Genomic DNA, 13,735 nt, shown 5'->3' with positions numbered 1-13,735 from the left:
GTTGTTGGTATCACAACATTCCACGTACCGTTTTCTCAGCGTGTTTGTCTTCCCTGCCCTCTCGTGGCCATGCCACGGTAGGACAGTCAGAACAGCCACAGCTGCTTAGCTCAAGTCAGGACTCTTTCACCTTCTAAAATGTTTAATGCCTTTACTGAATTGCTTTCTTACTTTTTATTTACCTATTTTTATAATTTTTATTTGCCTTTTGTGGGCAGGTACTCCAGCATTTTGTTATCTTTCATAGAGATTTTAAACAACTTTGTGTTCTGCCATGGACTCTTATAATATAGGGTGATACTCTCTGCTGTTAATGGTTTACTAATTTCAATTTTATATTTTATTTTAATCGTGGTTTTGTCTCTTGCTGAGCCTAGTTATTAGGAAGTGCCTCTCTTGTTCTATGCAAATGCATGATGTAGTCATGTGTATGAATCCGTTGTTCGTGAGAGAATTAACCTTTGAATAAATGCTCTGTCTGTCAGAATTTTAAGGCTTCAATGCTCCAGAAACACATCCCTCCATAACATGAGAATTACCTACTTGCCAAATGTGTGCGTTCCAGCTTTGATCACAGGACCTCGGAGACATAATACTAAGACTAGACCACCTCAGTATCTTCCAAATTCCCCCAGATAGGCTCAGAACACAGGATAAATGGGAGGCCATTTCAGAATTGAGGGCTTTCAGCTTTGTATACTAGCTTAGGTTTACAATGAGGATGTAAATGTACAGTGGCAGAAGTTACCTCTGTGACATTGAACCTCACAGATTGTGCCTGGGAGTTAACTGGTAGGGGAAATATCACTTGATTCATAGAATCAGCAGAAACAACTGATCACAGTACTGTAGTTCTGAAAGTTTTTTGAAATTTTACGTATAATTTCTATAATGTTATTATTTATTCTTAAAGTACTCAACAAGCATATATTCCCTTAATCTGATTACATGTCATTTTTATAATTGTCTTATATGTTTTTAAATGTTTTTAATGTTTTAAATGTTTTTAAATCCCTTTCAACATCACTCTGTAACCTCACAAGCACTTGGCACTTGTGCTGAGTTTTAAGTCTGCAGACTTTGCTTTTATAATGGCAGTTTGCTGATCCAAGTATGATTTAAAGGACTGACATCTACAGTCATGATTTGATCCATTAGTATCAGTTATCTGATAGTAAAATCAGATTTTATTTTTATAATAAAATACTATTTTTTACCTGTATAGTAAAATATAAACAAGCTTAATTTTTTAAAAGTTTTATTCAATCTCAACAATGCCCTAAATAATATTTTAATATTGTTGCTTTGTGTGTATTCTTTTAAAAATACGGAAAGCAAGGTTTGTGCCTCTGTTAAATGTATGAGAAATTCTTGTTTGAAAGTTATCTGTCATTCAGTGTGAAAGTTCAAGCAAACAGTCTTTTTGGCTTTCCTTACTTTGAATATGCCATAAAATACAGAGAAAAAAGATAATTTGCAACTGCAGGTGTAAAGTTCTTAGGGACTTTTTTAGCCATTATTTGTTCTTTAGGCATATTGGAAAACTTCCATCCACTCTGCTTTGTTTTTACATAGTAAAAGATTCATATCTTCTAAAAAAAAAAAAAAAAAAAAAGATCAGGTTTATGTGTTAAAAAAAAATACAGTGTTTGTTTTGTCACTAACTTGCTATTTATTTAAAACCTGTAATGTACATCTCTCTTAAGTCCTGAGGTTACTTCAGTGTGTATTCCAAGCACTTTCTTTTTATGGTAATTCTAGTAGAAATGCCCATAGTTAGGAATCCCAAGGGAATTAGCTGTTGCAGCTATTTTTACTCAAGAGTAAAATAATATTTTTCACTGCCAAAAAATCCTAAATTGTGGTTTTAGGGAGGTTTCTTTGGTCGTCTTTTTTTATCTGGAAGTGCACAGCATAACTAATTCAAGATATTTTCACAAAAGTGGCAAATGTGAGCAGTGTTACTGCTTGCATAACAAGTTGTTTGTTCTTTCTGAATTTCATAGCCTTCAGTTACTGCTTTACCAATAAGCTAGAACTCTGCTAATGGTGGGATGCAGTGAACATTTGAGATACATTTGGAAAGGGTCTTGCTTTATACAGGTTTCTAGGGAGCATGACAAACTTTAAAGTCCTTTGGTCCTACTTTGTTCCATGCTGAGAATACAAAACATGGCGTATTAATGACAAATAATTGTCTTTTGTGGTGATATCGTTTTAGAGTAAATAATTCCTTCCTATACGTGTGGAACTCAATTAGCTTTTCAGTTGTGTTGAGCTGGAATTGCCCGAACTAGAATTTTACTGGTCTGTCAAAGGTACCAGGAGGTTTAGAAGAGCATCAGAACGATAAAGTAGCAGTGTTGAAGCACTACACGACTTGAAGTACATCCTGGTATTTTGGTAAAAATGCTCATGCTTTTCTGGTAAATGCTATTCATATTTGTTGAGACTTTTGATGCGGCCAACAGTAAATGTGACTTTTTTTTCCCTTTTTCCAGTTACTTTAATGTCTTTTCTCATTTTTTAAAGTTTTGGAAAATCTGTCCTATGGAGCATCTTCTGGCTCGCCTTGAAGTTGATTCACGGCCTGTGTCGCGACGCATAGTGAACCTCTTATTCAACTCTTTCTTCCCCGTTAACCAGCCTGAGGATGTGTGGTGTGAGCGCTGTGTTACTTTAATCCAGATGAATTCGGCAGCGGCTAGAAAGTTCTATCAATATGCTTATGAATATACTGCCCCCACCAATATAGGTAAGGCACAAGCCATTTTAAGTCTTCGGAAATACCAAAATCACACAATGTAATTGCTTTTTAAATTTTCTCTCTCACACTGGTGCATTGTTGGTAGATCTTTTTGGGTTTAGTATATTAGTTTGTGGGTCTTCTTGTTTTTTGACACCAGCAATAAGCTCTGATGACAACTGTCGTAAGCTTTTTGTTGTGGTTTAGCCCAGCTGGCAGCCAAACACCACACAGCCGTTCGCTCACCCTCCCTCCTCCCTCTCCGGGACGGGGGAGAGAAACGGGAAAGTGAAGCCTGTGAGTTGAGATAAAGACAGTTTATTAAGACAGGGAAAAGAATAACAATAATAATAATAATAATAGTATTAATAGTAATAATGTGTACGAAATAAGTGATGCACAATGCAATTGCTCACCACCCGTTGACCGATGCCCAGCCTATCCCCGAGCAGCCGGCCCCCCACCCCGGCTAGCCACCCCTATATATTGTTCAGCATGACGTCAGATGGTATGGAATACCCCTTTGGCCAGTTTGGGTCAGCTGTCCTGGGTCTGTCCCCTCCCAGCTCCTGCTGCATCCCTAGCCTGCTCGCTAGCAGGACAGAGCGAGAAGCTGAAAAGTCCTTGGCTTGGTGTAAGCACTGCTCTACAACAATTAAAACATCAGCATGTTATCAGCGCTCTTCTCATTCTAATCCAAAACATAACACCCTGCCAGCTACTAGGAGGAAAATTAACTCTGTCCTACCTGAAACCAGGACACTTTTTCAACAGTAATTTTTTTTGTTTTTGCTCTTCAATGCTGTACTATACTCATAGCCAATATTGTTATTTGGTGTCTCTTTCCATTTCTCCTTCAACATACCGTAAAATTGTCTAAATCAATATTTATTTATCATGCAAAAATAGTGAAGTAAAATAGCTGGTTTCTGGAGGGATCTCTATGTGGAAGCTTCTATAGGAAGTGAGAAATATTTGTCTGATAATCTGGTAGTCTAAGGCTTTCAGTGACAAATATATGTACTGTAGAGAGTAAAGCTGCAATTTATAAAAGTGTGATTGAACCAAGTGAGATTGGGGAAAAGAAATATTTCAGATGAATTTTGATGCTATAAAAACAAAGTAGTCAGCATGGAGTGACTTGGGTAAAATGAAGAAGCCATTGCCCCTTGACTGATCATGTTACTGTAGTAAGGTACTTTTGAAATACTGTGTTAGGGTATTTCAACTAGTCGTGCTTTCACCAGGGTGAGCATAACCCTTTCACTTAGATCTAAAGATGAGATCCGCATTAAGCAGTGCAATCGTTTGGCTACTGCGTCTTTCATAAGTAACTGGAATGTACATTGGAAGAAATGTGGTATTAGACGTCATTCATTAAATTAATAGCTCTGCCAGATGAATGTAGGAGTTGTAGGAGCTTTCCCTGATCCTGATTTGACTTTTTTTTTGAGTAGACATTTTTAACAATGAAATTGAAGAACCTCGTGATAATGTTGCCATTTCTTCATATTTGACTATATAAAACATTTGTCCATTTTTCCATTTTCATTTACCAGGAAATTTGATATTTTTTTCCAGCTATTCCTGGTTCTGTTGTCTGCTTTTCAGAAGCTAGCATTGTACTTAGAAGCATTTACTAACAACTTTCTTAAGAAATAGTAAAGGTCTCATTTATTCTACTTATACTTAAATGTAGCTAAACTGATGCTAACAATTCGGCGCTGCTTAAATGCCTGCATCCAGAAAGCAACGAAAGAGAGTCTTCATGATGATGATGACGAAGATGAAGAAACTGAGAAGGAGAACATAAGCGTAAGAAAGTCCATTTTATGATAAGTTCTGGTATCTTTTCTCTGTGGTGCTTAATTTCAGATACAGGCAGTTAATATGACAGAAATCTGAAGGAAAGCAATTGAACATCTGTGGAATTAGAAGGGGAAAACCACTATCATGGCATTTTCATGCCCTGCAAAAAGAGAAACTTGGTGATGTATGTAGAATAAGATAGAAGGAATGTGGAGCATACTTGAATATTTCTCTAATTCCACTATTTAAAACAAGTTTGCTAGATTTTGCAATTAAATATTTTCACAAAAAAATAATGTAGTAAGATGAATGGAGTTAGAGGTTATGAATGAATCATGGAGTTGATATTTTGCAATAAATGCCACACCTTTGTGAAATGAATACAAGGATTTTCAATGGTTTTGAAACGTTATTTTAACAAATTTGTATTTTAGTATATAATAGGTAACATCATCTAAGTGTTTTTATTTCAGGTGTTGAATGATGTGTTATCAATAAATGATGTGGCTTGCATGGCCAGTTTATTGGAGATTACAGTGATTCTCTGGAGAAGTATTCGCAAAGCACTAGATCACAATGAAGATGCCAAAGATTATGCCATCAGAAAATTTGCTTCTGTACTTCCTGAGTATTTAAAAGTATTTAAGGTAAGTCTCCTTGATAGATTTAATTGTTCTTGTGCTGTTCTTCAGGCTGGGATATTTTGACATTGGCCAATATCATCCTCTGCACCCTGTAGTGCATTTGGAAGCCTTGTCTAGTGGAAGTCTTTTTTTTTTTTTTTTTTGTCTATGGCTTTTGCAGTGAAGTATACTGAGTAATGCTGGTTGTTATACTTAATAACATTCAAGTCAGTTTTAGATAATAGGGGAGTGGAATGCAGTTCATTTCTACATAATATTCTGCAGTACAGATAGACCAAATATCTTTCTACCCTGAAAGCATTTGGAAGTTGTCAAAGACATTACAAATCATTTTTGGTGGAGGATGTAACATCCCTCTTCATAGGTTCTGATGAGCAGACAAGATATCCAGCTTTAGCAAGTGACCTCTTGACTTTGATGTTCTTACAGTGAGTAAGCAGCTTGGATCCAAAAAGACTCATCATCAGGGGCTTATTTTCTAAAAGACTACAGATTGAAGTGAAATGTCTCTTTCCTGAAAAGCTAGATATATTTTTTTTAACATATTATTTTTAAAAATCATCTTTAAAAGGTTTCAGCTCTTGAAATGTCTAAATAGGTAATAATTTCATTTGATTGTATTCATAAAGCCTGGACAACAGATATATTATTTTTGAAAAGTTTCTCACATAGATTGGCTTTTATGTAATGTAATTGAGACTATGTAGTGGTCTGTACTTTGTATTATGATGTGCTGTAACAACCTGTAGTGTATTTCTACATTACTATTACTATTTAAGCACCCTTTTTTTTAAAAGCAGCCTTTAAAAAATTTCTGATTGGCATGAATACTTGTTTGAGGCACTAGTTACTTGAGAAGAGTTAGGTGGTGTCATAATTGTGAAATTAAATAACAGCTGCTTCTTGGAAAATGTAAGCTAGAGCTGTTATTTCTTTTGCAATGGAATATAATCTAATGGAGCCATAATTCTTGGTGGTTGTTCTAATAGTTTGTCAGAAAGCTAAATGATAAAGTAGTTGGTAATTGACCTCCAACAATATGAATCAGAAGTTTTAGATTGTGAGCCATGTGTTGTTAGGATTTTTTTTCCACTTCCATTTATAATGAAAAGAAGAAAATCTTCAGTTTGAGATAATTTAATCATAATGAGTACTCTCTTTATTTTTCCATGTGTGACAGTACACGTACATCATATCATACCCTTTTTTTTATTATAGGATGACCGTTGCATGACTCCATTGGTTATTCTGGCATCCTTTATGCCCCCTGCTGCTATTCCTACTTTCAGGTACTATCTTTACATCCAATATGTGATGACGAGAACTCTCTTGTTGACTGTTTTGTTAATTTTTCACAAGCTGACATGTGAAATGATTGTGTGGATAAATTAATCCACTAAATAAATTTGCGGAGTTAGTAAAATCTATGTGGTATGTCTTTGAGCTATTGTTAAATGTTTTTTTGGTATTATATTGGTTGATTATCTTTGAATTATTTCTACACTAATGGATGTAAAGCTAACATCTTTTTCCTTTTTTTTTTTTCCTTTCCTTCTTCTAAGCTGTGGTGTGATCTCCAAACTCAGAAATATTGACAGTGGAGCTGACCAAAGCAAATACTCTACCCTGATAGACTGCATGTGTCACTGGGGACAAGTGGGACATATAATGGAATTAGCCTGTGATTGGTTGTCAGACGTGCTAACCCCGAGAAAGGTGTGCATACATCAAGGAATTATAAGAATACATAAATTCAGTGTGCATTTTTGTCTGTTTGTTTTGCTTCTTAAGAAAGAGCTTCTTCAATGCTATGTTTTCCTCCTTTGGAATTAGTTGTAAAGTAAAATACTAACGTTATTGTATCGGTTTTGTGCTTCATTCTCATTTAGAGCCTTAAAACATCTGAACGACGAGTACGTATCAATGTAACACAGGAATCAAAGCCAGAATTAGCACTTGATTACATTGAATATTTACTGACTCATCCTGTTAATCGTGGTTGCCTACTCTCTGCACCTAAAAAGAAGCTGAGCCAGCTTTTCAAAATTTTGAGAGCTGCAAAGGTATTATCGTCCTTACCATAAAGAATGCTTATAAAAGGGTGCTTCATATCATATCGTATATTGCCTTACTCAAGTTAAAGGTCTGCAAGAATAAATAAATAAGCTTCATTTATACCTTCTTCTGCTTTATAAAAAGGTTTTCCTTTTTATTTGTACTTCAGACAAATATTTGAAACTAGAAGTACATTAGTTCAAAATTGTTTATAGGTGGCAGATTTTAACTGCCTTATCATTTTTAGGTGTCTCCAGTTTTTAAGATCTAGTGTTGAGCATTTTTAAGGGACCTGACTTTTGCAATGTATGGAATAGTCTGAAAATCTGTTCTGATGTTGCAAAATGAAAGTAATTGAAATTATGCCTTTTCATTTTATTGTGTTTGTTTTTTTTCTTATTTTTCTTATTTTAAAATATTTTGTTTAAAACTGTTGAGAAAAAGAGAAGAAACATTTGAAAGGACTTTCTAGAAAATCTAATGTAAACTGTAATATTTCAGGAAGTTCTTGACTCAATTCTGAAAGCAACCAATACAAGTTCTGTTAGCTGCAATCAAGCAACTAGCTTAAGAGCCTTCAGCCTATGTTGCAGGTTGAGTATTCATCTTCAAAACAAGGTACGGTTATATCTTTTCAGAATAAGCTGGAGTTACAGCTGACAGGATAAGGAAATTCCAAAAGAATTGAAATTAGACAAATGGTAAAATTGTATTGTGTTTTGTTTATTTTTTTCCAGTTTTCTGAAGAAGGAAAAGATTACCTGTCAATTCTGAAGGAGGCAGGTGATTGGATAGAAAGTCAAGTTGTACCTTTTTTGCTAGCAACTGATCAAGAGGATGGCATTTCAAAACAGAGTAATGTTTCTCAATTAATTATCCAGGTTAGAGGTCCCTTATTGGATTGGCAACAGCTTGATTTATAAGTTGTATATGTGGCAATTTTATGTTTGCAAGCATAATACAGTGGAGTTTTTGGATCACAACAGAAGATGACTTAGAGGGTGGGGAAGGTGGTGTGATTGTGAGAGACAGGATCTAAATCTAATGATATTTGCTTGCTTGTTTCTTCCTTCCTTCCTTCCTAAATTTTGCACTTGGTGTCATGGGCAGGGACTCATTGGAGGGTCATTCTGTTTAGACTGCGAATTTGTTGAGACTGTATTGTCTCATTCCAGCATGTCTCTTCATGTCATTTGGAATTACCAAACCATTTTTACTCAGTTATTCTTGGTGCCAAGATTTTTCTTTTTCCTTTAGTACTGCTATCAGTGTTCCTTCAATTCCTAGGGACAAAGAAGGGGCTTTGGATCATCCCACAGGCTTATTGTCTCCTGAGAGTGTCCTGTATCCCTTATCTTCATTTACCCTTCACAGAAAGCATTTGATTAGATAATGCTTAAGCTAGTTTTGAATTGTCTTGTTATATTTCCCTGATGTATCACTTAACCCAATGTGGATTTTACCATTGAGCTATGGGTCTTTGCAGATTTTGATCAAGGGAAAGATTTGGACTAACTTTAATTGCAATCTATGTCCTTGAATGACTCAACTAACCTAAACGTAGGCTGCTTAGAAATTCTCTATGCTGTCTGCATTAGTATTCTAGTCTTAGTGTGTAACAGGTGTGTGTCTACGCAGGAAAATGCTCTTTTACTATGCCCTTTTTAATTTTGCAATTCAAGATAGGTAGAGAGGTCATAATGTGCCTGGGTAAATGCTTCGTATCAGTGCCTCTGATCTAGAGCCTGAGTGAAAAAGACAGAGGATTTTCCTGCCTTTTGAGAAACATTTTTCTTTGGAGGAAAGAGCAAAGTGTTTGGAACACTCTTTGGAACTCCTGCTTTTCAAAGGTTGAGAACATATCTGGTGCACCTACTCTGAATTACTTTCAAATTTATTCGAGAACATAGAATTGTGTTAAAAATGGAAACAAGAAAAAAAGGGATGTATTCTTTAACTATAGCACTTGTCTGTTCTCGTACACTGAATTTGACCTTTTACGTGTTACAGCTGGTGTCAAAAATGGAGATGATGCTACTTCTGTATTCCTATCCATACATAAGAGTGTCCCAGAACATAAAAATATATACCAGGATTTTTATACCTATATAATAACCTTGTGCAGTAGCGCATTTACCACTGGATCCCATCACTTGCATTTTTAAGTGTATTTGTCCACTAAGTAGTATTTTTACCTTCAAGGAAGGATAGACAGATGCTTATTCTGCTGGACTGTGGAACTATGTACTCTGTTGAGGAAAAGCTGATGTCCTGTGAGGCAGGAATTCTTAATATATGTATTATTTTTTGTCTTCTGCAATGGGAAAGTGAAAATGGATAAACACCTACAAATTTATACATGTTAATCCAACATAACGTCTCAGAAAATTCTTAGTACTGTGAAGATTTTTTTGAAGACTTTCCCCCAACCCATCCCTTATCTAACTTCAATATGTAAAAGATAATTAAACGATTCCTTTGATTTGATATTTTTACTACTTTTTGCTAATACTGAACTGTTGCTTTAAATATGTATATATATTTTTTTTTTCTGATACATTTTTGCATCTCTTTTCCAGGACTACCTGACAGTGTGTAAAGATCTAATAATGGTTGGCCTTGGAAATCTTAAATTTCAAGCATACCTTTTAGATATAGCACTTGCAGTTATACAAACAGGTACGATATTTTGTGCTAATGTCAGCATCTCTATACATGCTTAGATGACTTTTTTTGTATTGACAGCACTGTTGCTTTTTGGAGTCTGTTTCTCAAAACATGGTATTTACAGATTATGCTAGCATCAATAATATGGTCAGAAGTAACAGCAGCTTTTCAGAAAATGGAATACAAGCAGAGAAGCAGTCCAGAGTCGTGATATTGTTGATAACTAATGTTTCTTACTTGCTGTTACATACCAGTTACTGTTATTTGAAATACAGATTATATACAAATACACATTATTTTTATATATATATATATATATATACACACACACACACACACACACACACACATTGTTAAAAATAAAGGCCAGGCTGGATGGGGCTTTTGGCAGCCTGGTCTGGTGGGACATGTCCATGCCCATGGCAGGGGCATTGGAATTAGTTATCTTTAATGTCCCTTCTAACCCAAACCATTCAGTGATTCTATGTGTATAACAAAATTTGTATCAGTATGTCTTAAGAGACAACATTGTAACACTATTTAAATTTGGCTCACATTTGGAAAGTTATGTTGACAGTAAGGACAGAATTAAAGTTTAGCTCCTGAAGAAATCTACAATCTTTATGCTTCAAGAATTTTTGGAAGGGACACTGGATTTATACTTGAAATATTGATTGAACTGTATGAAAATTTCATCTAAAGGTGCTCAGAAACTAAATGTGTTGTCTAGGCTTGGAAACTATAGCTGTTTATGTTATGTAACAGTTTTCATTCTGAGCTTGTACATGGTATCTCATTACAATTTTCATATTGTGGATCTCTTTAGAGAGAGGTGGCTTTTGTACTCCAGTGTTACTCTGTGTTCTAAAAGAAATTACTGAAGCTTCTTTGACTCAAAACACTGAGACACATGAAGTGGAAAGTCCTCTCCATGCTGTACAGACTGTCTTCCAGAAAGTTTTAGAATGTGTCGCATGCAGACTCGAGAAACAGCCGGAAGAAGGGATTCAGGTATTATGCTTAAAATGTCTACCTATGTGTAGACGAATTCGTACTTTTTACTCAAATGTGAAGTGGTGTTACACTTAGTTACTTTGAGGTTATTGTCCCATTCAACATCTGAATAAATTTTTGGTTATTTTTTTCTAACATTATTCTTGGTTTCCTCATTTCCAATGGATTTTTTTAACTGTTATTGGTCTTGTAGCAACGGAAAAACTAGTAAAATAAAGAACAAGGCGTTCTGTTACAACTGATCTTGAACTACCCTAGTACTCATAGATTATTAAACTTAAATGCAAAGAAAATGATTTTTCTCAATCCAGAGCAAAGAATTCAATTATATATGTTATGATCTTGGGGGAGAGAAGAAATTATAGCTATTTTTTTATTTGTTTCAGCATACATCAGCTTCAATATATGGACGATGTCCGAGAGTTCTTCCGACTGTCCTATCTTCACAGAAACGTTAGCTTTTTATATTTTTTAACAGAGACTAGATAGTAGTCAGACAGGTGGATAACTGGAAAATGCGATGATCTGCTCTCTGGGACTTCTGAAAAAAAGTTCTTTTTTGATTCAACCATTGTTTTGTTTGTTTCTTCCAAACTTATGAGTAAACTTTCCACACGTTGCTGATTTCCTCTCTGATCCCTGGTGAATAAAATACCACAATAGCTTTCAAGGTGTGATCTGCACTTTGCAGAAAACAGTTTGCTGAAATATTTTAATTATACTCAAGCAATCTCAAACAGCAGTTTTTCTTCTGTTTTAGTTAATTCGCTCTATTCAAATGCCTCTTGGAGAATTCATATATGCAGTCCAGTACTGGCGTTCGTCTTGCCCAGAAGTTCACCAAGGTGTGCTCTCTACTCTCCTAGATGCAATAGTAGCAGAGATAAATTACGTGCTACAGAAGGTAAAGTTAATGCTGACTCTATTTTACACTGACTCCTTCTTAAACTTAATGTTAGAATAATAGAGCTGCATTCAGAAAGTGTGATTTTTCTACTGCAGATGATGATTATGTGTATTTTGGCATGGAACAAACAGGAAACTTTACCATAGTCATACTGTTCAGAACCTGATACCAAAAAGACCTAACACAGGGAATCAGAGAATTGCTGTCATCTAGGTTATATTTAGAAATGATGTATACATACTTAAACTTGGAGACAAAAAAGATATTAATTTCTGTTTAGTGTGCTATGCCTTTACAAATAGTAACTAGTAATAAATATTTCCCTTGGTACAAATGCTGTTTATTTGTTTTAGTTTTAGCCGTTCTAATTTAAAATCGTTTTGTTAATTTGGACTGTACACATTTTTTAGTTTAAGGGTGTTCAAAGAATACATGTGAACATTAATTATTTAAGGATGTGTCTTGGTTAGCATAATCACTGAAGTATAGACTTGCCAGGATATTTTCTGCACACATATACTTCTTAATTTACAGGTGTTGATGATTTTCATTTTTTAGGCTTCCAGTGAAAGAGACTTAACTATACCGAAGACTGTTTCAGACCTTCCACCTCTTTCAAGCAGTTTAATGACCATAATTATGAAGACAGTTAATGTGGTCAGGTAAATGTTTCTCAATGAATTTGTCCAAGGTTGTTAATAATGTAGAATAATTTATTTTTTGGGTAAAGTTTTAATTTCTAAATTCAAATAAATTTTGAGGAACTGGATGCTTATTAAATTCATCTGCATGACCACAACCTCTTTTTCTGGACATAATGCTTGTAGATACTGACTGAGGGAGAGGGGATGTTTTGGTGTTTTGTGTGTTTTTTTGTTTGTTTGTTCTTGTTTTTTACTTCAAAGAGTTACGTACGAGACTGTTCATATAATGGAGTTCTTTAATTTTACATCTTGGATTTCTCTCGTAAGATAAACGTTAGTCCCCTCAATATAGGAGTATTTAGAAGAGAGAAAATATTTACCAAAAATAACATCAATCCTTTAACCCGAATGTCTGCAATAAGGTCACAAATGTACTAATGGCTGTATAAAAAAAAAATAACATTCAAACCTGTTTAAAGTATCCAAGTCCTAAAAGCCCCCAAAAGTAGGGCTATCTGATATTTTTTTAAGACATAAATTTTTTTATTTGTTATATTTGTTGAATGTCTGCTAAAATTGTCACAACTGAATTTTATTATCCTTCCTTTGGTTAGTTTGTTCGTATTCAATTTTTATTTCAATGACTATACACACCAGAATATTGTGAATGATCAAGGGGCTAATGGTTATTCCTTAAAAGCCCTGTGATTCTCCATGACTTAGCACAACTATTCTTAACATCTTCACCTGACAGGCATAGAATATCTCTGTATCTGCTGTCATGAGATTAAGATTTTTTTTTCCCTAAATCCTAAAAACAAAAAAAGGGATTTCAGAGAGTCTGGCGCTAGGTCTCCTATCTCCTAATACAAATTTTGCTCTTCTGAGAGGCAGCTGTCTGTTGAAGCATTCTGTTTCAGTGAAACACAATGACTTTACCCAGTTTTTCTCAAAAGAGGCACAGAAAGCCAACAAATTCCTCTCAAACTTTTTCTTCTAGTGATCAGATCTTGTCCATTCTTGAAGAAAACTTCTAGTTTGGACCAGCACTTTGCTATCAGTATTTTGATAAGCATGTATCTATCTTCTGAAATTTATCTTCTTGGTGTAAAGAACATTTAAGTCAGAAGATGATATACATCTGGTTCCACTGGTCCTTCAGGACTGAGATCTGCTTTTTAGGCTTCTTTTTTTTTTTTAAATCTGTATTTATAGGTTGTAATGAAGGAGTCCAGTAGTAAATCATTCA

General features: G+C 34.9%; 1 protein-coding gene across 3 annotated transcripts in view; it reads left to right on the top strand.

Annotated features, from left to right (window-relative positions):
* Positions 1-13,735, top strand: part of NCAPG2 (non-SMC condensin II complex subunit G2) — a 49,823-nt gene that overhangs the window by 24,272 nt on the left and 11,816 nt on the right. For all 3 annotated transcript variants that reach the window (XM_035564325.2, XM_035564324.2, XM_035564323.2), the window contains 12 exons: positions 2,533-2,755; positions 4,446-4,561; positions 5,029-5,202; positions 6,418-6,488; positions 6,762-6,915; positions 7,089-7,262; positions 7,756-7,872; positions 7,992-8,135; positions 9,834-9,933; positions 10,748-10,932; positions 11,696-11,839; positions 12,401-12,504. In XM_035564325.2, coding sequence (XP_035420218.1) covers positions 2,533-2,755; positions 4,446-4,561; positions 5,029-5,202; positions 6,418-6,488; positions 6,762-6,915; positions 7,089-7,262; positions 7,756-7,872; positions 7,992-8,135; positions 9,834-9,933; positions 10,748-10,932; positions 11,696-11,839; positions 12,401-12,504 — 1,706 coding nt within the window. The remainder of the gene's footprint in view (positions 1-2,532; positions 2,756-4,445; positions 4,562-5,028; positions 5,203-6,417; positions 6,489-6,761; positions 6,916-7,088; positions 7,263-7,755; positions 7,873-7,991; positions 8,136-9,833; positions 9,934-10,747; positions 10,933-11,695; positions 11,840-12,400; positions 12,505-13,735) is intronic.

This window comes from Cygnus atratus, chromosome 2 (assembly GCF_013377495.2).
Source record: "Cygnus atratus isolate AKBS03 ecotype Queensland, Australia chromosome 2, CAtr_DNAZoo_HiC_assembly, whole genome shotgun sequence".
NCBI classification, from domain to species: Eukaryota; Metazoa; Chordata; class Aves; order Anseriformes; family Anatidae; genus Cygnus; species Cygnus atratus.
The sequence above is the reverse complement of the archived record's forward strand: the minus strand, read 5'-3'. Positions and strand labels throughout refer to the sequence as shown.